The 25,813-nt window shown below is 43.2% G+C and overlaps 1 protein-coding gene across 1 annotated transcript in view; it reads left to right on the top strand.

Annotated features, from left to right (window-relative positions):
* The first annotated feature begins 755 nt into the window (after positions 1–755).
* Positions 756–25,813, top strand: part of ASB16 (ankyrin repeat and SOCS box containing 16) — a 36,983-nt gene continuing 11,925 nt past the window's right edge. Inside the window, exons 1-4 of the mRNA XM_030221156.1 lie at positions 756–1,110; positions 20,740–21,007; positions 21,451–21,943; positions 22,054–22,167. Coding sequence (XP_030077016.1) covers positions 807–1,110; positions 20,740–21,007; positions 21,451–21,943; positions 22,054–22,167 — 1,179 coding nt within the window. The 5' untranslated portion in view covers positions 756–806. The remainder of the gene's footprint in view (positions 1,111–20,739; positions 21,008–21,450; positions 21,944–22,053; positions 22,168–25,813) is intronic.

The raw sequence follows: 25,813 nt of genomic DNA, 5'->3' as shown, positions 1-25,813 counted from the left end.
TTTTTGTAAAAGTGCCCCCTAGGGTGCCCGGTTGGTGTCCTGCCATGTGAGGGGGACCAGTGCACTAAGACTCCTGGCCCCTCCCACGAACAAATGCCTTGGATTTATTCATTTTTGAGCTGGGCGATTTCATTTTCCATTATCGCTGAAAAGCAAAAACGCCCAGCTCACACCTTGACGAATAAAACATGGGCGTCTTTTTCTTTTAAAAAATACGATCCGCCCCGCCCCTTCACGGACCCGTTCTCGGAGATAAACGCCCATGGAGATAGGCGTTTCTGTTCCATTATGCCCCTCACTGTGTGCACTCCGGACTATTGTTGTGACAATATATGTTTATCATCAATAAAAATGTTGAACACTAAAAAACAAAAACCCCAAAATAAGTTAGATATTTTAAAAATATTTTATCTAATTAATGACAAATTCCACATATCACCATTTGAAATCACCATTATAACAGTTTACAGTGTTGCCAAACACTGTATTTGTGTAGTTTTTGCACAAGGTCTGCTTACTGTGGCTTTGTTTTTCAAGAGGATTGTATGGGAGATCATTCCACATCTGAACACCAGGGTACAGTCCCTTTGCTACCGGGGGTAATTACTTTGAGCAGCCCTTGGAGGATTTCTGCTTTCATTGCATAAATATGTTTACCGGCTTCTGCCTATTTATAGAATCCCCCTTCCCATGAGCACAGGATCATGACTGTATTTTTAGGAGCTGATCACTGCATTGCTCCAGTCTCTACAGAACTAAGGCTAGCTCCCACCATTTCCCTTTCCAGATCTCCAAGTTCCCACGCAATGGCACAGGAAACCTTCACTTTCACCTCATCCACTCTGCGATCCCTGCGCTTGCAGAGGGAAATGCTAGAGCTGGACGAACACAGGCGAGCCCTTGCTCGCCGATACCTGCCCAGAAGGGCTCTGCCGGCATCCAGGAGCTCCACACTATCCCACCAGCCTCGATACTGCCGAGATCCTACAGTCCACAATGCCTTGTACACGGGGGACCTTCAGCACATCCAGACCCTCTTCAAAGATCAAGTGACTGCTAACTTGATTGTGGAGACTGTCAGTGAGGAACTGCTATGGTCTACAGAACTAGGTAGGAAACGTGCTACAGAACAAAAAAAGAGGTGCTTAATCATGACAATAATAGCATCTCTTGTCCCAAGATCTAATAGTGCTCTATAGGAATTAGTAATGTGGGATGTATAGCTAACGTCTAGATACAGTGCACCACATGTACTGTTAAAAGTAACAAATTATGAATCTGTACATACTGTTTTTAAAAATTTTATTTCAGTACATTTGTTATACCAACCTTCGAGCGCTACATCAGAGCGATTTACAGATGTGGAGGGGCATTAGTGATGTGATGTCTAAATACGGTTTTAGATGTTTTGCTGAAAACATTCAAAAATCAAGTGGTGAACATAGTGATTTCTGAACCACACAAAAAAAATTCTCTCTCTTTGTTTTGAAAACGGCCATTTCCTAGACATTTTGTAGACGTTTTCTATTCGGTGTGTTTAACTTTTGTGACCGTTTTTGGGGGGAAGAAAAAGTCCAAGGGAAATATTGGGGGGTGGGGCAGCATTCTTAGTAGACTGGTCACACAGACACTGCAGTGGATGTCCCATAAAAGGTCTCAGATACACATCTCACCATTACCCCCTTATATTGTATGGGGAGCCCTCCAAAACCCACCAAAAAATCTACTGTGCCCAACTCTACACTACTACAATAGCCCTTATGTCTGTAGATATCACCTCTATGTGGGTACAGTAGGTTTTTGATGGGTTTTGGACAGCTCACACTTTCCACCACAAGTTAAGAGCGTGATATGCTACTTCTACTACTTATCATTTCTATGGCGCTACTAGACGTACGCAGCGCTGTACACTTGAACATGAAGAGTTCCCGCTCGACAGAGCTTACAATCTAATTAGGACAGACAAACAAGAGATAAGGGAATATTAAAGTGAGGATGATAAAATAAGGGTACTGAACAAGTGAGTAAGGGTTAGGAGTTAAAAGCAGCATCAAAAAGGTGGGCTTTTAGCTTAGATTTGAAGACAGCCAGAGATGGAGCTTGACTTACCGGCTCAGGAAGTCTATTCCAGGCATATGGTGCAGCAAGATAAAAGGAATGGAGTCTGGAGTTAGCAGTGGAGGAGAAGGGTGCAGATAAGGGAGATTTACCCAGTGAATGGAGTTCCCGGGCAGGAATGTAGGGAGAGATGAGAGTGGAGAGGTACTGAGGAGCTGCAGAGTGAATGCACTTATAAGAGGAGTTTGAACTATATGCAGAAACGGATAGGAAGCCAGTGAAGTGACTTGAGAGGGCTAATATGAGCATAATGACCCTGGCGGATATGGACTTGGGTCCCCTTCTCTACAGTGTACTTGCACTGTCCACTAGGCTACTCCAGGGACCTGCTTGCTGCTGTAATAGGACTAGCCATAATATCTGAAGCTGTCATAGAGGCTGCTATGTACTGTTTCTTTTATATATTTGAGGAGTGGGGGGGGGGGGGGTCATGTCTTAATCCCTCCAGGGGTTATTTAGGGCACCTTTATATGACTTTGTCGTGATTGAAACAGATCTAGACCAAACTGTTTGACTTTTAGTCCTGGACGTTTTTGCTTTGTTCCGTTATGGCAGAAAAATGTCCCAAGTTTTGGGAACGCCCAGATCCTGCCGCTGTCATGCACCCTTGTGATGTGGACACACTGCAGCTGAACTGCATAGAGAAATATCCCAACAGTGGATTTAAAAAATAGTGATGTGGACAAAAAAAGATCCACCTGCCACTTTTTGGATGTTTTTCTGTTTCGAAAATGAGCCCCTTAAGAGATTTAACAAAAAAACACAAAAAAAGGAGGAGAAGCATAGGAGAACAATTACTACAGATAACTAGAGGTCATAACTCATTCCTGAGCACAAACATTTTGGTTTAGTGGGGTAGGAGTATAGGAAATCCTGGAGTGTCACAGACTTTGTTTTGAATAACTTTGCCAACAACACTGCACCTTATGTGCAAATGGACAAATGGAGGCTGAGTGCTGCCCATCAATACTTCACTTTGGGAAACTGAATGCTAGAAAAAGCCCCTAGGAAAGAGAGCTCCAGGACTGTTTAGGGCATGTAGAAGAGCGAAAGGCATGAAGTAAACGGGGGAAATAAAATTACAGGGGAAAACATATTGAAAATGTACTGGAAGGAAATGGTGAAAAATGCTGGCGACTCAGGCGTGGTCCAGGAGGATTCTATATCAGCGCACATAGATTTTAGAAACTCCTACAACCCGCTCATTCCACACACAAGGCCATGCCCCTTTATGGTTCTGAATCTTAGAATTTACGTGCAGACCTTTAAAGAATATGCTTAGCAGGTTCTATGTGTAAATTCTAATTAATGCCAATTAGTGTCAATTGCCTGTGAAGTGGCTCTTATCAGCACTGATTGGCTTGTTAAGATAATTAAGTTGTGCGCGCAAATCAGAATACGACCTGATTTGTGTGCACAACTCCAGTTGCACTATATAGAATCCAGGGGAAAATGGGTAAAAACACTTTGGTACAACAGGCAGTAAATATCAAATACTAGTAAAGAGAAACTGGGCTGGGAGCTCCAGCTTTTGGAGCTTGGTTTCTCTTGCTGCTGGTTTAGAGACTGCACAGACACTGTTTGTTTCCAGGCAGGCAGGTAGGTATTGTTCTTGTTGATGAAGGAGCACTTTCAAATTCTTACAGATAGGTGCAGTTGATCACAGCAGTCCTTCAATGTTTTCACATTTTAAATAAAGAAGGACAAAAGGCCTGGATTCAAACATTTTAGATAGCACTTAGCAAAAGCCTTAAACTCGATTGCAGATCATGCCAGGTGACAGCTGCTGCTGTTTATCAAATCGGCTAATATTACCCACAAGTTCCCTAGGGGCTCCGCGTGAAGGGCGGCTGATAACCAAGGCAGACAGCACACTGAATAAAGTAATCATGGATCCCATTCCTTTAACCGTATTTCACACCAACTTACCTTTCCAGTTGCAATTGTGCTGCCTTCTTGGTTGATAAAATTGTTATCTAAGGCAGTGTTTCCCACACCTGGTCCTGGAGGCACCCCAGCCAGTCAGGTTTTCAGGATATCCCCAATGAATATTCATGAGAGAGATTTGCTTGCACTGTCTCCACTGCAAGCAAATCTCTCTCATAAATATTCATTGTGGATATCCTGAAAACCTGACTGGCTGGGGTGCCTCCAGGACTAGGTTTAGGAATTAGGAACCACTGATCTAAGGCATGACGCCAAGACCAACCAAGATCTTGCAAACCTACCAGTTGGGGAAAGCTGTGTGTGTGCAAGGGACATTTGGAGTGTGTCAGACGAACTTCACTGATGGAGGGGGAATAGGGAGGGAGGGTGGGTATATTCGCCCTATTTTGGGGTCATTTTAGTAAGTTACTTTTGTGCATATATGACAATCTATACGTATATAATGCCTCTTATAAAATAACTCCATACATAAAAGAATTTGGTGTAGTTTGAACAGGGTATGAACAGAGGAGTGATGTACACACATACTTTAGAAAATATGCCTGATCATGTGTACTGTGTGCCTTCTCTCAAACAGATGTAAATATATATGTAAATAGGTTCATTGTACCTGTAATTTCTACAGGATTTATGCTCGTATAGGCTGCAAATAAGCATCTTTTTGCCCTCTCATTCTAAGTGCCTTTTTATGAAATTACCGGCTAGGAAAGCGCACACAATGTTGAGTATTATTAGGAAAGGGATGGAAAACAAACATGAGGATGTTATAATGCCGTTGTATCGCTCCATGGTGCGACTGCACCTCAAATACTGTGTCCAATTCTGGTCGCCACATCTAAAAAAAGATATAAAGGAATTTGAGAAGGTGCAGAGAAGGGTGACAAAAATGATAAAAGGGATGGAACGACTTCCTTATGAGGAAAGGCTAAGACGGTTAGGTCTCTTCAGCTTGGAGAAAAGGCGGCTGAGGGGTGATATGATAGAAGTCTACAATTTGAGCGGAGCAGAGCGGACAGAAGTGAAGCGTTACTTTCAAACAATAATAGAGCCAGGGGACACAAGATGAAGCTAGAATATGGTAGATTTAAAACAAATAGGAGAAAGTTTTTCTTTACACAGCATGTAGTTGGTCTCTGGAACTCGTTGCCAGAGAATGTAGTGACAGCAGCTGGCCTTACGGAGTTTAAGGAGGGTTTGGACAGATTCCTGAAGGAAAAATCCATTGAACATTATTAAACATTTTTTTTTTTTGGGGGGGGGGGGGGAGGTTGCCGGGTTCTTGAAGCCTGGATTGGCCGCTGTCAGAGACAGGATGCTGGGCTTGATGGACCCCTGGTCTTTTCCCAGTATGGCGGTGCTTATGTGTATTAGGATCCGTGATTCATGCTGTGCTTTGCCGTAAGATACCGTAGTAGAACATGCTAATCTCCGAGGACAAGCAAGCCAGATGATTTTCACATGTGGGTGACGTCATCCAGGGTACCCAGTGTAGAGCACTGCCTAGGCCGGGTAATACAGCTTTAAGACTACATGGCAGTGCTCGCACCGCGCATGCGCAAACGCCTTCCCGCTTGCCTTGTGAGTGCAAGACCATCAGTCTCTTCTCATCTGCAGTCAGGAGAGGACACGTTTGTCGTGGCTCCTCACAATGTCTTCGCATTTGATATTTTTCAAAGTGATTTTTGTGCCTTCCCTTGCAGGTTTTTCTGGCTTGAGTTGCCTTTTTCCCTATTTGGGACTTTTTTTTCCAACTCTTTCCCTTGTGTTTGTTTAGTTTATTTTCCCCTTTAAAAGTTTCCTTTATTTTTCTCAGGCTCACAAGGCCTTCTTAGACCTGAGCCTCAGTCGGGAATTATCCCTTTTATTTTTTTGTGATCTGCCCCCTTTCTTATATCACCATAGAGTTGTTTGATTTAGCCGTGGCTGTTTTCCATTCCATGTCATTGAAGGTTCCCAGTGGCTTTAAGCGCTGTGCTCACTGCAATAGGTCCATCTCTGGGGCAGACACCCATTCCTGGTGTATCCAGTGTTTGAGGCCAGACTATAACTCCACTAACTATTCTTTGTTTACATATGCAAAACAGAAGTCCAGAGAGGCTCAAAAAGAGAATTTTTGGAGCCAGGCCTGAATTGTCAACATCAGCGCTTGCTCCAGCATTGGGTGCATCAGTCCCCATGGCTACGAGACCTATGTCTGACACTGGGAATGGACGTGCATTGAGCAGGTCTCCATCTGCCTTGATGCCAACCACTGCACAGGGTCCTGACACTGAGGAGACGGGAGGATTTGACATCGTCCTCGTCAGCATCGAGCAAAGGCTAAGAAGTACAAGCATTGATCCCCCTCGATGCATGGTGCCAGGAGCACCAGGACACCAAAAGAGCTGGTACCCAAGAAGTGTCAGCACCAGGAGGCGTGCTCTTCCTCCATCGAGGAGGTGCCAGCGCGGAGGTCTCCAGGTAGCAGGGATCAGGTACCCAAGTTTACACTAGTGGTTCAACAGGCTGCCTCTGACCTGATGCCCGCCCTCGATGAGCAGATCCAGGCCATGCTCCAAGGGCACTTGGCACTTCTACAGCAGAGTGCATTGGCATCAGGAATGCTTGAGCTAGCATCCATCTGCCTTGCAGGGCCCTCAGCCTGCGGTGTGGTCACCGACACCAGTGCCATATGCAGTACCAGCATACACAGCCACCCATGCGGGTAACCTCTCAACATTGATGGAGGAAGTTTTGCCAGAGTAGTGGGTGGAGCCTGCACCTCAACGCCATTCCAGGCAGGGACTTAGTTCCTTCTACCTGAAGCAAGCTCAGTCTCAGCCCTCCCATGTGGAGTTTTCTTTTTTTTTTATGACACCGATTCAGACCACTCATGGACATCTGATGATGATCCAAGGTACTTCTCAGAGGAGGGGTCCTATGGTATTCCATCAGACCCCTCTCCACCAGAGGAGAGGTATAAGTCTCGACTAGAGAGTCTCATCTTCCCTGCTTTTGTGAAGGAGATGGCAGCTGCCATCCCAATTCATTTGGAGAGGGAGGGCGAGCCCAGGGCTGAGATGCTTGAGGTCTTGGACTACAACTCTCCATCTAGAAAAGCTATGACTGTCCCACTTCACAAGATCTCACGTGATGTTCAGGTGAAGAACTGGGAGTCCCCTCTGTCTATCTCTGTCTTCCCCAAGAAGACTGACAGCATGGATTCAGAGTTCACCTGGATTTGATAAGCTGCACCTGCTTCTTCATTCTCTGGTAGTGGAATCCACGCTTAAATGGGCCAGAAGTTCCAGATACTTTGCTTCGGTGCCCCCAGGCAGAGAAGCTCAAACTCTGGACTCATTTGGGTGTATGATGTATAAGGCCTCAATGGTCATAACAGTCATACCAGCTCTACAAGAGCCTCTACATGAGGAACTTAGTGCGCAGTATAACAGATTTGGCAGATTCTCTCCCACCAGAGCAGGCCAAGTCTCCTTGCCAGTTGGCCAAACAGCAAAAGGTATGTCGTAAATTTCTGGCCAGTGGTGCTTACGATACTTTTGATGTGGCGTCCAGGATTTCTGCTCAGAGTATATTGATGCACAGACTCTCATGGCCCAGCAGAGATTGGTGGATGCCACTTGCTGAAGTGATAACCTTTTTGGAGAGAAGGTGGAGGAGGTCGCAGACCTCATCAAGAAACACACTGATACCATCGACACTCTCGGTGAGCGCCTTCTGCATCTTCATACTCCAGGTTGTTTTTGGTGAAGTCAAAGAGGGGTCCTTACTACTCTCAAAAGGTGTGGGTACACTCCTTGCCCCGCTTAGCAGGCTCAGCCCCCCAGCGCACTCGTTCTCATCAACAGCGTGGGCCTAAGCCCTGCCAGCTCCTCAGTCAAAACAGGGAGAGAGTTTTTGATGGGCTCCAGCAGAGCATAGCTGCAGTCAAAGTAACTACTGGACAGCCTACTGGTAGGAGGGAGACTGAGGTTTTCCAAGAAAGGTGCCCCTTGTAATCTCCGACCGATGGGTTCTTCAAATAGTCCGTCTTGGTTGGCAAAGGAGACCACCAAATTGCTCCCTGAGAATATCTTTCATCAGCTGTCTTCACAAGAAAGAACTTGCAGAGGAACTCTGTCCTTCTAAAGGCTCATGTGGTTGAGCCCATACCGCCAGGGGAAGAAGGGAAGGGATTCTATTCCAGGTACTTCCTTGTACCAAAGAAAACAGGGGAGATGTATCCCATCCTAGTCCTCAAGGCCCTGAACATGTTCCTGGTCAAAGAAAAGTTCAGGATGATTTCCCTGGGCACCCTTTTCCTAGTGATTCAGAAACAAGATTGGCTATGGACTTAACGGAACCCTACAAGAGTATCCCAATACATCCAGGCCACCGGAGATATCTCAGATTTTGGGTGGGAACACATCATTTCCAGTACTGCGTCCTGTCATTTGGCTTTGTCTCAGCTCCCAGGGTTTTAACAAAATGACTATCGGTTGTCACAGCTTCGCTACGCAGAATGGGAGTCCGTGTGTTTCCCCTACCTGGAAGATTGGCTGGTGAAAAGCACAACAAAAGATGGAGTCTATGCAGAGAACTATTCGGATGCTAGAGCTACTAGGATTTGTTTTAAACTACCCTAAGTCCCATCTGCTCCAACAATTGAAGTTCATTGGAGCCCTACTAGATAGAAAGCAGACATAGGCTTTTCTTCCAGTGCTCAGAGCAGACACTCTAGTTGCTCTTGCCACTCAGCTCCATGCCAGCCAGCAGGTCACGGCTCAGCAGATATTGAGGTTGTTAGGCCACATGGCCTCCACCGTGTATGTCACGAGGAACCCGAATTATAGCTACGTCTTGCAAGGTTCCGCGTTAGGAGTTACGGATCAAGAAAGGGATCTGGGTGTCGTCGTCGATGATACGCTGAAACCTTCTGCTCAGTGTGCTGCTGCGGCTAGGAAAGCGAATAGAATGTTGGGTGTTATTAGGAAGGGTATGGAGTCCAGGTGTGCGGATGTTATAATGCCGTTGTATCGCTCCATGGTGCGACCGCACCTGGAGTATTGTGTTCAGTACTGGTCTCCGTATCTCAAAAAAGATATAGTAGAATTGGAAAAGACTTTCAGAGATCAGCTGCTCAATTAAATTGTGCCTATTCAAATGGACAATCAGGTTGCGATGTATTACATCAACAAGCAGGGGGTACCGGATCATAACCTCTGTGTCAGGAGGCCATCCAGATGTGGCAATGGGCTATCCAAAATGGATCTCCCCCTCCAGGACCAAAGGATACATTTTTGACTCATAGAGAATTTATGGTGGAAAAACAGTGGACTCTCAGCCACTTGGTGCAAACAACATGAAGGGGTCCCCTGAATGCACCTTGGCTATTCAGACATTTCTTAACCCAGTTCACTGAACGTCGCAGCAACAATCTGGTACCTTCTTTGAATCGAGCATGAGACCCAATCAATTGCACACCAAAGTGCTTGCTGAAGGTCGGAGCTGAGGAGACAGTGCAGGTGTTTACCCTGAAGCATTTGAGATCTTGCATACCACAGCAACTATGGAAGCAGTCGCTCTGGGGATTCCTATGGTGATTCATCTCCACTGAGAGAAAGTCTCTGGAGATTCCACATGGAAACAGACCAGGGACAATTAACCACTATCCCATAGTTTCTTTTCCAACCTCAACAATCTGAACATTTTTCTTTAGAGATGGTTACACAGCCTTATTGGTGCTGTTTAATTAATTTAACCTTCAAGAGCAAGAAATGAAGAGTAAAGCTTTGTAAGGTAAAATACAAGATTTACAATTAGCGATTGAGGACTCTAAGAAAAATATATCTTTGATACAGCAAGTGAATAAAACTTTCATAACAGATAACTTTAAGATTTAAAGTTGAATCCCTTGAAAATCAAGGAAGGGCTTTAAACTTGAGGGTAACTAATTGTGTATATGGATTTTCAAAAACCGTTTGACAAAGTACCTCATGAAGACTCCAGAGGAAATTGGAAATCCATTGGATAGGAAGTAGTGTCCTATTGTGGTTTAAAAACTGGTTAAAAGATAGAAAACAGAGAGTAGGGTTAAATGGGCAGTATTCTCAATGGAGAAGGGTAGATAGTGGGATTCCCCAGGGGTCTGTGCTGGGACCACTGCTTTTTAACCTTTTTATAAATGATCTAGAGATGGGAGTAACTAGTGAGGAAATTAAATTTGCTGATGACACAAAGTTATTAAAAGTTGTTAAATCGCAAGAGGATTGTGAAAAATTACAAGTGGACCTTACGAGACTGAGAATCTAAATGGCAGATGACGTTTAATGTGAGCAAATGCAAAGTGATGCATGTGGGAAAGAGGAACCCAAATTATAGCTAAGCAATGCAAAGGAGCCACATTAGGAGTTACTAACCAGGAAAGGGATCTAGGTGTCGTTGTTGATGATACGTTGAAACCCTCTGCTCAGTGTGTGGTGGCAGCTAAGAAACCAAATAGAATGTTAGGTATTATTAGGAAAGGAATGGAAAACAAACATGAGGATGTTATAATGCCTTTGTATCACTCCATGGTGTGACTGCACCTCAAATATTGTGTTCAATTCTGGTCACTTCATCTAAAAAAAAAATATAGTGGAATTACAAAAGGTAGAGAGAAGGGCGATGAAAATGGTAAAGAGAATGGGATGACTTCCCTATGAGGAGAGGCTAAAGCAGCTAGGGCTCTTCAGCTTGGAGAAAAGATGGCTGAAGGAAGATATGATAGAGGTCTATAAAATAATGAGTGGAGTGGAACGAGTAGACGTGAATCACTTGTTTACTCTTTCCAAAAATACTAGGGGGCACACAATGAAGCTACAAAGTAGTAAATTTAAAATGAATCGGAGAAAATATTTCTTCACTCAACGTGTAATTAAATTCTGGAAGTCATTGCCAGAGAATGTAGTAAAAGCAGTTAGCCGGTTTAAAAAAAGGTTTGGATGGCTTCCTAAAGGAAAAGTCCATTGATCATTATTAAAACGGACTTGAGGAAAATCCACTGTTTATTTCTAGGATAAGTAGCTTAAAATGTATTGTACTTTTTTGGGATCTTGCCAGGTACTTGTGACCTGGATTGGCCACGTTGGATGCTGGGCTTGATGGACCTTTGGTCTGTCCCAGTATGGCAATACTTATGTACTTATGTAAGAGTTTTTCTAAGATCACTATGGGAAATCTTTGTGAGTTATTTAACCGAGGTATTGAGAATTTCTAAAGAAGCAATATCTCCTATGGTTCAATTATATTATCTGCAACCATTAAAAAAGAGAATGGAGGAGCCTATCAGGCTCATTTTCGAAAGAGATGGACATCCAAAAAGTGACATAAATCGGCACTTGGACGTCCTTCTCCCAGAGATGTCCAAATCAGTATAATCGAAACCGCATTTTGGACATCTTTGTCAGACGTCAGTTGCAGGGACATCCAAATCTCAAGGGGGCGTATCGGAGGCATGTTCAAGGCGGGACTTGTGCGTTCCTAAGACTTGGACGTCTTTGAGCCATAATGGAACAAAGCAAAGACGTCCAAGACTAAAACTTGGATGTTTTCAGCTAGACCTGTTTTTATTACGAATAAGGCACGAAAAGGTGCCCAAAATGACCAGATGACCTCCCCTTACTCCCCCAGTGGTCACTAACCCCCTCCCAACCCCCAAGATTGTGATGAACAACATTACTTGCCAGCCTCAGATGTCATACTCGGGTCCATTGCAGCGCATGCAGATCCCTGGAGTAGTTTAGTAGTAGGTGCAGTGCACTTCAGACAGGTGGACCCAGGCCCATACCCCCCTACTTGTTACACTTGTGGAGGAAACAGCGAGCCCTCCAAAACCCACCAGAAACCCTCTGTACCCACATATAGATGCCGCCCTTCACCTGTAAGGGCTATGGTAGTGGTGTACAGTTGGGGGTAGTGAGTTTTGGGGGGGTTCAGCATACAAGGTAAGGGAGCTGTGTACCTGGGAGCATTTTATGAAGTCCACTGCAGTGCCCCCTAGGGTGTCCGATTGCTATCCTGGTATGTCAAGGGGACCAGTCTACTACAAATGCTGCCTCCTCCCACGTCCAAATGGCTTGACTTTGGACATTTTAGACTTGGACGACTTTGTGTTCGAAAATCACCGAAAATCAAAGATGTCCAAATCCAAGGACGTCCATGGTATTTGCGAACGCAAAAGATGGACGTCCATCTTTTTCAAAAATGACCTTTTCCCTGCCTCCAAATTTGGATGTTTTACAAAGATGTCCAAATTCCAACTTAGACGTTTCTTTTCAAAATGCCCTCTTTGGCTGGAAAAGAAACTGTAACTTTAAATGTTTCTTAAATTCTTAAGACTTTAGATTCTGATTTGAAAGAAATGACGACCTTGATAGTGACTTTTGCCTTAAAAACAGAGACCCGGTTCTGCGACTTTTCTTCAAGTATAAAGTTTTGTTTATGAATAGTAAAGTCAGGATTTATCCTGATGTATTAAGGGACACCCCAAAACAAAGAGACTTTCTTTTGTTGAGACCTGGGGTCCTCAAATTGGGGGCCATTTTTTCCATGTAAATGTATAAGTTGGTCAAATATCTTTTCTTTCGCCCCCACACAACTGACATCTTTTTTGGCTGCCAATAAGAAAGCTGGAGCTGATTTTAAACTTCAGCAGTTAGTTCAGTGTCAGCTAACTGTTTGGGTTACTATGTTAATGGCTTGGGGTTTACTGCACTCATATTACTTTCCTTTTCCTAGTATTTTTAAAAAAGATGAACTTAACCATATAATTGTCTTCACCTCCACTACGGTGGATTAAGGCAACGAGGGCCCTGTTTACTAAGCCATGCTATAGGCGCACTAACATTTTAATCCACAATAAAATTTAGCACGCACTAATACTAGAGACACCCATATAGCATTAGCGCATGCTAAAAATGCTAGCGCCTTAATAAACAGGGCCCTGAGGTTTTCCCTTTTTTATTTTTCTTATTTTCTTATTGAATAATGTATTGAATTAATTCCTTTTCTGTACAAATGGTATATGCTTTGCTATTATGTTTGTAATCATGCTATATTCTATAAATAAAAATAAACAAAGGTATTCAAAAGTTAGTAAATATTACATATTAATTCCTTTGACACACCATTCTTCAATACATCAGCCACCAAAATAGCTTGCTTTTATGCTGTTTTACGATATATTTTAAAGGGATTCTCTCATGTTGACGTAGGGGTGAATTCTGTAAATGGCATCTAAAAAGCTGGTACAAAAAAATGCTTAAGCGCTATTCTATAAGCTGCGCCTAAAGTTAGGCATGGTTTATAGAATAGCGTGTAAGTGCAGGGGTCATGTGTAAATACAGGTGTGCCCATTTGCACCAATGAACACATGGTGCAAAGGGAGTTCCCTTTATAATTGCATGCATAACTGGAATTTATGCCCAAGCTCTGCCCCAAAACACCCATGATCCCCCTATTTCCAGAATAATTAGCGAAGTAATTAAATTTGCTGATGACACAAAGTTATTAAATTGCAAGAGGGTTGTGAAAAATTGCACGAGGACCTTACAAGACTGGGAGACTGTGTTCCTCTTTCCACATGCATCACTTTGTACTTGCTTACATTAAACTCATCTGCCATTTGGATGCCCAAACTATAGCTACGTGATACAAGGTTACATATTAGGAGTCACTGCCCAGGAAAAGGATCTAGGTGTCATTATTGATGATGCTTTGAAACCCTCTGCTCAGTGTGCAACGGCATCTAAGAAAACAAATAGAATGTTAGGAATTATTAAGAAAGGAATGGAAAACAAAAATTAAAATATTATCGAGCCTATTGGGCTCATTTTCAAAAGAGAAGAATGCCCATCTTTCGACATAAATCAGAAGATGGCCGTCCTTCTCACAGGGTCCTCCAAGTCGGTATAATCGAAAGCCGATTTTTGATGTCCCCCAACAGCTTTCCGTTGCAGGGACGGCCAAAGTTCAAGGGGGTGTATCGGAGGCGTAGCGAAGGCGGGACTTGGGCGTGCCTAACACTAGGACATCCGCGACCCATAATCAAAAGAAACAAGGATGTCCCTGACGAACACTTGGACAACTTTACCTGATCGTGTTTTTCTTACAACCAAGGCACAAAAAGGTGCCCAAAATGACCAGATGGCCAACGGAGAGAATTGGGGATGACCTCCCCTTACTCCCCCAGTGGTCACTAACCCCCTCCCACCCTCAAAAAACACCTTTCAAAATATTGATTGCCAGCCTCTAATGTCATACAGCAGTATGCAGGTCCCTGGAACAGTTTTAGTGGGTGCAGTGCACTTCAGGCAGGCGGACCCAGGCCCATCCCCTCCCTACCTGTTACGTTTGTGGAGGAAACAGCAAGCCCTCCAAAACCCACCACAAACCCACTATACCCACATCTAAGTGCCCCCCTTCACCTGTAAGGGCTATGGTAGTGGTGTACAGTTGGGGTAGTGGGTTTTAGGGGGGTTGGGGGGCTCAGCACACAAGGTAAAGGAGCTATGTACCTGGGAGCAATTTATGAAGTCTACTGCAGTGCCCCCTAGGGTGCCCGGTTGCTGTCCTGGCATGTCAAGGGGACCAGTGCACTAGAAATGCTGGCTCCTCCCACGACCAAATGGCTTGCATTTGGTCGTTTCTGAGATGGATGTCCTTGGTTTCGATTATCGCCGAAAATCAGAAATGACCAAGTCTAGGTATGACCATCTCTAAGGACGACCAAATTTCAGAATTTGGGCGTCCCTGACCATATTATCGAAACGAAAGATGGACGTCCATCTTGTTTCAAAAATACGGGTATCCCCGCCCCTGGATGGGGACGTTTTGCAAGGACGCCCTCATCAAAACTTGGACATCCCTTTCGAAAATGGCCTTCTATATATCGCTCCATGGTGTGACTGCACCTTGAATACTGTGTGCAATTCTGGTCACTGCATCTCAAAAAAGATATAGCAGAATTCGAAAAAGGACAGAAAAGTGTGACAAAAATTATAAAGGGGATGGGACAACTTCCCTATGAGAGAAGACCAAGAGACAGCTGAGGGGAGTGGAACATGTAGACAAGAATCGCTTGATTACTCTTTCCAAAAAAATACTAGGACTAGGGGGCACGCAATGAAGCTACTAAGTAGCAAATTTAGAACAAACCAAGGAAAATATTTCTTAGTGTGTAATTAAACTGTGGAATTTATTGCCAGAGAATGTGGAAAAAGCAGTTAGCTTAGCAGGATTTAAAAAAGGTTTGGATAATTTCCTAAAAGAAAATTCCATAAGCCATTGTTAAAATGGACTTGGGAAAATCCACAGCTTATTTCTAGGATACACAGCACAAAATTTGTTTTACTATTTTGGGATCTTGCCAGGTATATGTGACCTGGATTGGTCACGGTTGGAAACAGGATACTGGACTTGATGGACCTTCGGTCTGTCCCAGTATGGCAGCGCTTATGTTATGTTCTTAAGGTGCTTCTTGATCACTCAGGCATATATTAATTAATATGAGTTCAACACTAGTGCCCCCAGTTCATGCTTTTCAGAGCCCCCAATGCTCCCAGCACTTAAGACCCCCCTTTTCCAGTGGCAGCCCTACCATTAGGCCAACTGAGATGGGGGCCTCAGGTTGCACTCTCCATGGAGAGACATCTCCTCCCTTCCCTCAGCCATCTTCCCTGTGCTTACCTTTTTTTTCCCCAAATGTTGGCAGCAGCAGCAATTCCCTTAGGCTGCCATGCCGCTGGCACTGGACTCTTCTCCCTACTGCGGCCTGCCTCTTGACATAACTTCCTGTTTCTTCAGAGGCGGGAAGCAGTAGAACGAAGAGGCCAGTTCCGACAGCAGGGCAGCCTATGAGAATCATTGCCACTGCCCCTGCTGCCTTTTGGAAAAGAAAAAAAGAAGGTAAACTTGGAAAAGAAGGTTGAGGGGGAAGGGTGGAGATGCCAGACCTTGGCGGAGGCCGGGGCAAGGCAGCATCTCATCCCTGCCTCAGGTGGCAGATTGCCTTGGGCTGCCCCTTCCCTTTTTTCTTTTCCTTTTCTATAGGGAAGCTAAGCAGTTCAGCTGAATTCAGTTGAAATCTTAGGCAGCTCAGAGCACACAGTGATGTCCCAAAGCATTTTTAGAACTGCTTTGCCATTGGTTGGTGCCTGTGCTCACCAGCCGATTCCATTTCTTGCTTTGTTTCCCTAGGGGAAAACTGTGTCTATAGAGGCTCAGTTTCAAAGCACATAGACTTACAAAGTTCCACAGTAACCTATGCAACTTTGTAAGTCTATGTTCTTTGAAATGTGTGGAAAGTTACTATACCAAACAGGAAACCAGACTTTCTGTAATCTTCACTAGTGGTGTAAATTGCATCTAAGAAGCCCATGCAAGAGGACACAAGGAAAGAAGGCAGTCCACTTGCAGTTGCTCCCCTGATGTGGATCCTTCTTTGGTCTGGGGCCCTTTCTGATGGGGGGGGGGGGGGGAGGAGAAACATAGGGGCCCTTTTACTAAGCCCCATAAGCATCTACGCCCAATGTGCCCCAAAATAGAGTTACCACATGGGTACCGCGTGGCTCTTGCGGTAATTTCATTTTTGGTGTGTGGCCGAAAAATAATTTTTATTTTCTGCCGCACGCAGGTCATTAACGCCTGGTTATCTCGTGAGACTTTACTGCTAGGTCAACGGCTGGCGGTAAGGTCTCAGACCTAAAATGGACGCGCGGCAATTTTCATTTTGCTGCATGTCCATTTTCGGCAAATATAAAAAAAGGTGCGCTGAAAACTAATTGTGTGTGCACCCAAAACACGCGTCTACACTACCGCTGGCCATTTTTCAGCTCACCATAGTAAAAGAACCCCACAGAAAATGATGGCAGATTAAACCTCATGGCCTATCCAGTCTGTTCATCCATATCAGCTACTAAACTCTACAATCCCTTCCTCTCTTTTAGAGTTTCCTTTGTGCTGGCCCCCTGCTTTCTTGAATTCAGATACAGTTCTTGTCTCCACTAGGAGGCCATTCCATGCATCCACCACTCTTTCCATAAAGAATGTTTCTTGATATTACTCCTGAGTCTATCTCCTTTCACTTTCATTCTATGACCCCCTCCCTCTCATTCCAGAGCTTCCTTTCAATTGAAAAAAAAAACTCATTTTCTGTGCATTTATGCCACATAGGTATTTGAATGTCTCTATCATTATCGCCCCTCTCCTGCCTTTCTTCCAAAGTATACATATTGAAATCTTTAAGACTGTCACCATATGCTTTATGATGAAGACCACTGACCATTTTAGTAGCCACCCTCTGGACCGACTCCATCCTGTTTATATCTTTTTTGAAGGTGCGGCCTCCAGAACTGCACACGGTACTCTAAATGAGGTCTCACCAGAGACTTATACAGAGGCAGTATCACATCCATTTCCCTCTGGCCATTCCTCTGCCTATGTACCCAAGCATCCTTCTGGCTTTTGCCATCCCCTTTTCTGCCTATTTGGCCACCTTAAGATCATCAGATACATTCACTCCCACATCCCGCTCTTCTCTTCTGCACAGTAATTCATCTGTTGTACTGTACCATTCCTTTGACTTCTTGCCAGATTTTTACCACTGATGTTTACCAGTTTCCTTAGGGAATTTTTTCTTGGCCTTTCATTAAAAGAGAAGCTACAGCATGAGTTCAGTTAGTAGCTGGTATATTTAAGAATAGGCCTTATAAGATCATTTCTTCTGAATAACTTTTTGAATGCTTGGTCTTATCTCTTTTTGTTTTCTCCTTATGAGTCACTGGGTGCCTTTCCTCTGCTGAAACTAGTCTATGACCTCAGGAACACTTAAAAACAAACATTCTCTTGTGTGCAGTCACACAGTTTTAATAAAAGCCCATGTCTATCAGTGGCGTAGCCAGACTTGACATTTTGGGTGGGCCCAGAGTTAATATGGGTGGGCACTATGTATATAGGTATGAGTAGTGTTTCTTGGGATACTACAAAATAAGGCCTTAGAGTGCACTTGATGATGGATTTCTAAGTAGTCTGCCTAACAGCTGCATCAGCGTAAACCACCATACATAACAGAAAAACCAATATTTTTAAATATAATTACATTATCCCATCTCTTAAAATTTACCAGACATAAGTATACTACAGTGGCAAACCTCTCAACACACGACAGGATCTTGCAATATAAATACACAGGAAAGATGTATTCAAATTCTGGTAGCACCTCAATAATAGCAATACAAAATCCCTTAACTGTCAGGTACTTTGTGAAGTAACACTAAATCCTGCAAAGAAACTTCTTAGAGCCTATGTTGCAAATCTCAACACCAATTCTGAACACAAATACCAATAACAGTACTTTTATGAATGCAGCAGTGCATATACATAACAGCAATACACTTCCATTTGGAAAAGTCAGACAAGTCAGACTCTTACAACCCGACACAAACTACATGCCAGCAGAATCTCTCACCTTGGTCACATGCAGAGCACATACCAACTCTCATCAATTACAGAATAGAGGACCATACATTAGCAATTGTCCTGTAGCCTGGCATCAGTCCCATCCCTGCCCTTCAGCCTGGCATCAGCTTTTCCCTTCCCCACTTCAGGGGACCCCAAGATTATATGAGCTATTACTAGAAGAAAACCAGGAAGGCAAAATTACAATGCGCAGTTCAGGTATGACTGAGGGCAGCACCTTAACCTGAAGACCCAATACTCTGGCTTAAATTTCCAGCAATTAAAATCTGGCACTCTTTTTATTTCTTTTCCTTAAATACTGACTTCCTTTTGTAATATTATTGCCTGATGTGTGTGATTTATGTTAATACATAAATGTAATGTTATAATTATCAAAAAAAAAAAAAATCTGGCACTCAACATGAAATTGCCCTACTGGGTCAAACTAAACGTCCATCTAGCCCAGTATTCTTTTTCCAACAGAAGCCAATCCAAGTCACAAATACCTGGCAGAATCCAAATGAGTAGCAAGATTCCATAGAATTCTAGATAGAAGGTAGTATAAATTATTTAAGTAAGTAAGTAAGTAAGTAAATAAATAAATAAATGGAATAAAGCTTGGGAAATAATATCTGATGTACTACACTTTTCAGAAGCTCTTTCAACCAGCAAAATTATATTTGGATCTTTAGCTTTTGAAAACCCTTTAGATATGTATAATTCTAAATTATATGATGCCTTAATTGCAATAGCTCTCATAATGGTTTTAGCTAACTGGAAGGATAACACTAAATTCAATTCCCACTTCTGGTGGCACTCAATACTGCAAATCCGTCAGTTTGAATCTTCTCTTGCCATCAAATTTAAAACCTCTCCACAAATTGACAAAGTATGGCTACCTATTAAAAAACTATTTGGCACAAGAAAGGACAATAACATGATGTCTATAAATAAATCTGAATAATATATATTACATATTACTTTATGTTAATGCCACTTACTAACATATTAATACAACAAGGTTTATAACAGTAACTTTAAAAGATATTATCATGATCATTCTTCCTCTTCTCCTTTTTTTTTTTGGTTTCCCATTTCTCCCCTCCTTTTCTTGTAACTTTCTTTCACTCACTACTATTTTTGCTATTGAGATTACTGACATTTATTGTCCTTATGTTTGATAAAACTACTTATCGCAATAGTTGTTAAGTTTACCTCTTATCCTCTCTGATAGACAGATTGATAATTGTACTGTTCAGTTCTCCTTGATTGTATCTTTGATTTGCTAAAGCCCAATAACATTTCTGCCTTGGTTGCTTTTTATGGTAAGTTTCAAGCAGGTTTGTTGCTCCAAGTATTATTCACGTTCAATGGAGAGTGAGAAGATTCAGAGAAACGTTACATACCAAGTAGTCTGCATATTGTGCAGGTTCTACTGTATTTACATTTCCAAGTATGGCTGGATGAAATAGAGCAGAAACAGAGGAAGAAATGTGCTTGACTGCTTGGAAGCAGTAGGGTTTTAAATCCATGGCTGCTGCATGATACATGTTTTACCCTCTGTAAAACATAGCATGTTGGATTCAAAAAGACATCTGTTGTATGGTCTGGAAAATTGCCATTCCTGATGTGAAGAGATGCAACTAGGGTCAGAACTAGGGCTGAGTGACTGGGGCACATTCTTCAGAGCACTTACACGGGTTGGGAGGGAGCCAGGGATCGGGTCCTCCGCTGTCTTTCTCCTCTTGTGCCACCTCTCACCGGACTCGCGTTATATTTGCCAGGATTTGCAGGGCAGAGTGGAGGAACCGCGACCGCGACGGTAGCCGGCATAATTTCCCTTCCCATGCAGCAATGCAGTGCCGTCGTGCGCATGAGTGGGAGGAGCAAAGCAAAACTGTAGAGTCCAGAAACTAGATTAAAATTGGATGGGGACTCGGGAGTGAGCGACGGAATAGCGGCACCGTGTAGTACTGCACTCAAAACAAAATTAGGCAGAGGAGGACCGGACAGCTGCCGGCTGCCTGGGTGGGCCTGAGCCGAGATTGGGCGGGCCTGGGCCCACCCAGGCCCACCCGTAGCTACGCCCCTGATGTCTATATGTAAAAGAAGCTTTAAATGCCCCATAAGCTTTATAAAATTACTCCCTTTAGGTCTCAGCGGCTACTAGCATTTCTCCTTTTCTGACCCTTACTACAGGTCTCTGGGCTTTGAACCCTAAGAAGAAGCACACATCTCCTTTACGGATTGCAGCTACCAGAGGCTACATTGACTGCATAAAGCACTTGATAATCCAGGGAGCTGACATCAATGCAACAGTGGGTGGGAGAGCTGCTCTCCATGACACCTGCATGAGCCATCACACTGAATGCACCCAATTCCTTCTCAAGTGTGGTGCCAACCCAAACATCCTTTCAGAGGATGGCAGTGCTCCGCTTCATCTCTGCACATCACTGGAGACCCTCGAGTAGGTCTGACTGCTACTGGCTATCCTATTAGAGTCAGTGTCTATAATACAACAGGCATCATAAACAAGTGTAGAGGAAAGATTTGGTAAACTAACTTTTTACTGGCAACCGGCTTTCTAATTTACACACTAATGACCGCAGGAGTGGAGGAGTGGCCTAACGATTAATGCAGTGGCATGAGAACCAGGATTTGATTCCCACTGCAACTCCTTGTGACCCTAGGCAAGTCACCTAACCCTCCATTGCCCCAGGTACAAAATAAGTACCTGTATATAATATGTAAACTGCTTTGTAACCACATTTTCAGTCAGCTAATTCCATGTCGTAGTGCTTGCTGTTCTCAGACTCACCCTATGCACGCTGCTCCTCATCATTCTAAAAGATGAAATGGCTGGCTTTCAAACAGATTTTAATTCTAACCAAGGCTGTACTTTATTTTCAGATGTGCACAGCTGCTGTTGGAGTTTGGAGCCTCAGTGAACTTGACCACCAGAGATAGGCGCATGACCCCTCTGCATGTAGCGGCCAAGCACGGCCTGGAGAAGCATGTGAATCTTTACCTCTGCAATGGTGCCAACTTCTCACTCAGGAACAGAGAAGGGGAGACGGCTCTAAATACTGCCTGCGCCAGTGCTGATGATCCCCAGAAAGCTAGCAAGTACTACCTTGTGGTGAAGAAGCTGGTAGATGGTGGGGCAGATGTGAGGATGGCTGGCCGGAAGGACCACACTCCTCTCCACAATGCATGTGGCAATTGCCACCATCAGATTGTAGACTTGCTACTCCAGCATGGGGCAGAAGTGAATGCCGTGAACTGTGCTGGCTATGCACCCCTGGACTGCATCTTGCAGGTTGTGGAGGACTATTTGGAGTGGCAACCAGAGAGGATTGTCCTAGCTCTACTCAACCATGGAGCTGTACCAGTCAACCCCAAGGTATGTTGAGCTCTTTCAATCCACTCTTCTCCTCTTTAACCTGCCAAACCTGTCATAACTCTTCTCTCCTTTGTTTTGTCACTTGTGTTTCTTGGATGGTCCTTTCTGAGGTGTGGAAGTTTTGTTCCTTGTCCCCAAGGACCCTGGAAGTCCTCTTGAACTCCTTTGATCGAATTCTGTCTTGTGAGGCCTGGGTGGAAGTAGTTCCTCCAGAGCTGTGGCAGGTATGTCCATTCCAGCCATGCTCTTCTAGTACAGTGCTGGCAAAGGCTTGTTCTCAAGTGGGAAAAACTGGGTTTTAGGAATACAGCACCGGGATTTGTATTATTCAGGTTCATTCCTTTGTTATGAGAATGGCACATATAAATCTTCCAGTAGAGTCAGGTGCAATGCTGTACATTCAGAAGGTAAGGGCTGTTCTGCTTGGAAAAGAGATGGATGAGAGCAGATATGACTGAGGTCTACAAAATCCTGAGTGGTGTAGAACGAGTAGAAGTAAATTGATTTTTTACTCATTCCAAAAGTACAAAGACTAGGGGACACTCAAGGAAGTTACATGGAAATACTTTTAAAACAAATAGAAAGAGGACATATTTTCTCACTCAACGAATAGTTAAGCTCTGGAACTCTTTGCTGGAGGATGTGGTAACAGCAGTTAGCATATCTGTGTTTAAAAAAGGTTTGGACAAGTTCCTGCAGAATAGATCTTCTGATCAGCTGTAAGGCATTTTCTAGGTTTGTCCCACGGAGATTCACTCCAAAGCATATGCTTCTGAATTTCACAGAATAAAGGTTATTAATAGTAATGGGCTCTCATTTTAAAACAACCTGAAAACATTAACACTTTCCATTGTTTTCAATCCACAACAACAGAAAAACTTACTGAAGTCTTTATTTTATTCTCATCCTGCCACACCAGTGCAGACTTGTGGCTTGTGTCCTACTGCCAGCAGATGGAAACAGAAAACTACTGCTTTCTCAATGCACTAGACCCTTGGTCTTCATTCCCAGTCCAGGCCACATTTTCATGGTATTTCTAATTGATATGCATGATTTATATACAATGGAGATAGTATGCATGCAAATCTCTCTCATGTATATTCATTAGGAATATCCTGAAAACCTGACCTATTGGCAACCCTTGTGGACTGGGAGTGAAGACCAAGGCACTAAGCACTGGTATAACAGGTGGTGAAGCTAGTTAAATCTGCCTATATTTGTCTCCAGCGGGTGGACATGTAGCTGGTGCAGCAGAACCAGAAGTACTTTCATCAATACTGCAACTTTGTGGTTTCTCTCCTGGTAGAATGTGGCAGACGCAAAGGGGGTTTAGCCAGGGCAGTATTCCCTGAGCCACCAGGCCTTCTTGGGGGGCTTCCTCTTCAAGAACTGGGTGCTCTGTCTTTGCCTCCCAGCCCTCCCTCCCCATCTTCCCTCTGTGCAAGAGCTTCTCAGGGCAGCCAGCCCAGAACATAAGTAAAAATTAAAAGGTACTACTAGCAGAAGCAGTGAGGTCCTCCTCCTGGCAGCATGGCAAAGTATGGGAGCTGGTTTGGGGGTTGGGATGAGCCAGTGCTTGAGCAGGATCCTTCTGTCCATAGTGCAAAGGGAGGGGGGGGGGGAGGAGGCAGTACAGCATTAGCAATAAAGGTGCAGGAGATAGGTCTAGTGGCTGCAGCAGCAGTAGTATGCACTGAGAAGGCAGCAGACTTTACATCATCATCTCTCCAGATTCTAGCTGTGACTTATTCCATCTGCTCTAAAGAGGTCTTTGGTGAAAGCTATGAGCAGGGAAGCTCGGTGGAGTGGCGCTATGCCCTGCCCCTTGTAACATCATCAGTACCTACTCGCCCTCTGCTTTAAAGGCACACCAGTTCTGAGGTGCGCTGTCTCAGGTGTGCTGCTGAAGGGGCACACCAAAGGGGAGTGTCCTGCCCCTTAAATCTTTTGGGGTCTGGCTTATGGTAGAGTGTGGTTTTAGCTCTTATGTGAGGTAAGAATTGATATATCTGAAACCCTCCCATTAGAGTATTTTACCTTATTTTTAACATGCATTTCTTATAAATCTTGTTGTGTTTTAGGCCTAATTGGTAGCCGTTGTGATGATTTCCAACCTCCATTTTTAAATAAACCTGTAACTGAATCATTGAATAGAAGGTTTAAGATTAGACAAGATAGATGTTTTCAGTCTAGGTATCTGACAGACTGTTTATCCACACAACAAAGAAGAATTGAAGTGTTTTATGGAAACAGACTTTGTCAAAAAATATAAATTAAGTGTTGTCCCTCAAAGGTCATCTTACAGTATTACAAAAATCGTTTGTTTTTACCCAACCGTCTTTGGACACCGGGTTCCTTGCATTTGTTGTAATGCTAGATCTGTTTGTAATGCAGAGACCTAATTGGTGATTCTGGAATTGGGTTGACCTTTTTTGTAGAAACATGGTTGCCAGAAAAAGATACCCTATTACTGATAGATCTCTGTCCTCCAGGATATAGTATTTGTCATAGCCCTAGAATAGGGAAAAGGGGAGGAGGCTTAGCAATTATATTTAAGGGGTTTTTTTTCCCAATAAAATATGTAGAATCTATAACAGGAAAAGGTTTAGAAATATTGACGTGTAAATTACAGGATGATTCTACATATGGTCCAATTGGAATCTTGCTGATTATATCAACCCCCAGGAAGCCGGTCTACTATACAGCAACAGCTCCACCTCATTTTCTCGATTGATATTATTAGGCAATTTAAATTTACACCTTGAAGACAATATAGATTCTAATATCGATCATTTGTTTTCATTTTTAGATTACATTAAGGTCTTATAGACCGCTACAACCCACAAGTTGTAGCAGGCTACCCATAAGCAGATATCAAGAAAAAGAGCATATTCCAGATAATTATACAAAATAACCACAAACTTTAAAGCCAGAATACAGCATCTGTAGGTTACGAAACATATTTTCTAAAAAGAAAAGTCTTTAATAATTTCTGAAATTCAGAATAATGTTCTATATGTCTTAAGAAAGATGGAAGAGAATTCTTTACAGATTTTTAGAATTCATATTTTTCCTACACACAATAACTGATATTCGTTGGATCTAATTGCCTTTGCTTCTCCCTTAATCAATAGTCCTTTTGTTTCATCCTGTACATGGATTCCAGTTGCATGGTCAGACCATTATGGACTATATTTCCACATGGAAATCAAAGCAAATTCTATAAAGTACACTTTAATTTAAGCATGCTTTATAGAATATGCTGAGTGTTGGTCCACTAAAGCCTGGTGTAAATTCCAAAGCCTAAATTAGGCTTGAAGCCAGTGTATTCTACAACAATGCGCATAGAGTTTAGAAACACCCATGACCTGCCCATTCCATACTCAAAACCATGCCCACTTTTCAACTATGCAACATAGAATTTATGTTCACCACGTTACAGAAAATGTTTAGCAAGTAGTGCGCTTAAATTCAAATTCCAATTAGTGCTGATAATTGCTTGTTAGCTAATTAAGTTATGCACATTGTTATGGAATACGCTTTGATTTCCACATGGAAATCTTGGTGTGATATATAGAATTCCGGGGTATATGTCTGAATTTGTTTTTTCCCCTAGATTTAAAAGAGATAGATTGCATTTTTACTGATTGCATATAAAAACATTTAAAATAAACTCCTCACAGTTCTGGTCATTAATTATCAATTAATGATAATGAAACAGATGCTATAACACTATTTCATGGGCCTTAGATATAGTTGCTCCACTAAAAATTACGAAGTCGTCAAAACTTAAATTTTCACCATGGTAGTCTTCTCGGTTAGGCTTTCAAAAACAAATATGCCGCAGGCTGGAACGAAAATAGCAGAAAT

This window comes from Microcaecilia unicolor, chromosome 12, assembly GCF_901765095.1.
Source record: "Microcaecilia unicolor chromosome 12, aMicUni1.1, whole genome shotgun sequence".
Taxonomy (NCBI): domain Eukaryota; kingdom Metazoa; phylum Chordata; class Amphibia; order Gymnophiona; family Siphonopidae; genus Microcaecilia; species Microcaecilia unicolor.
Note: the sequence above shows the minus strand (reverse complement) of the source record. Positions and strands in the feature narration are given on the sequence as shown.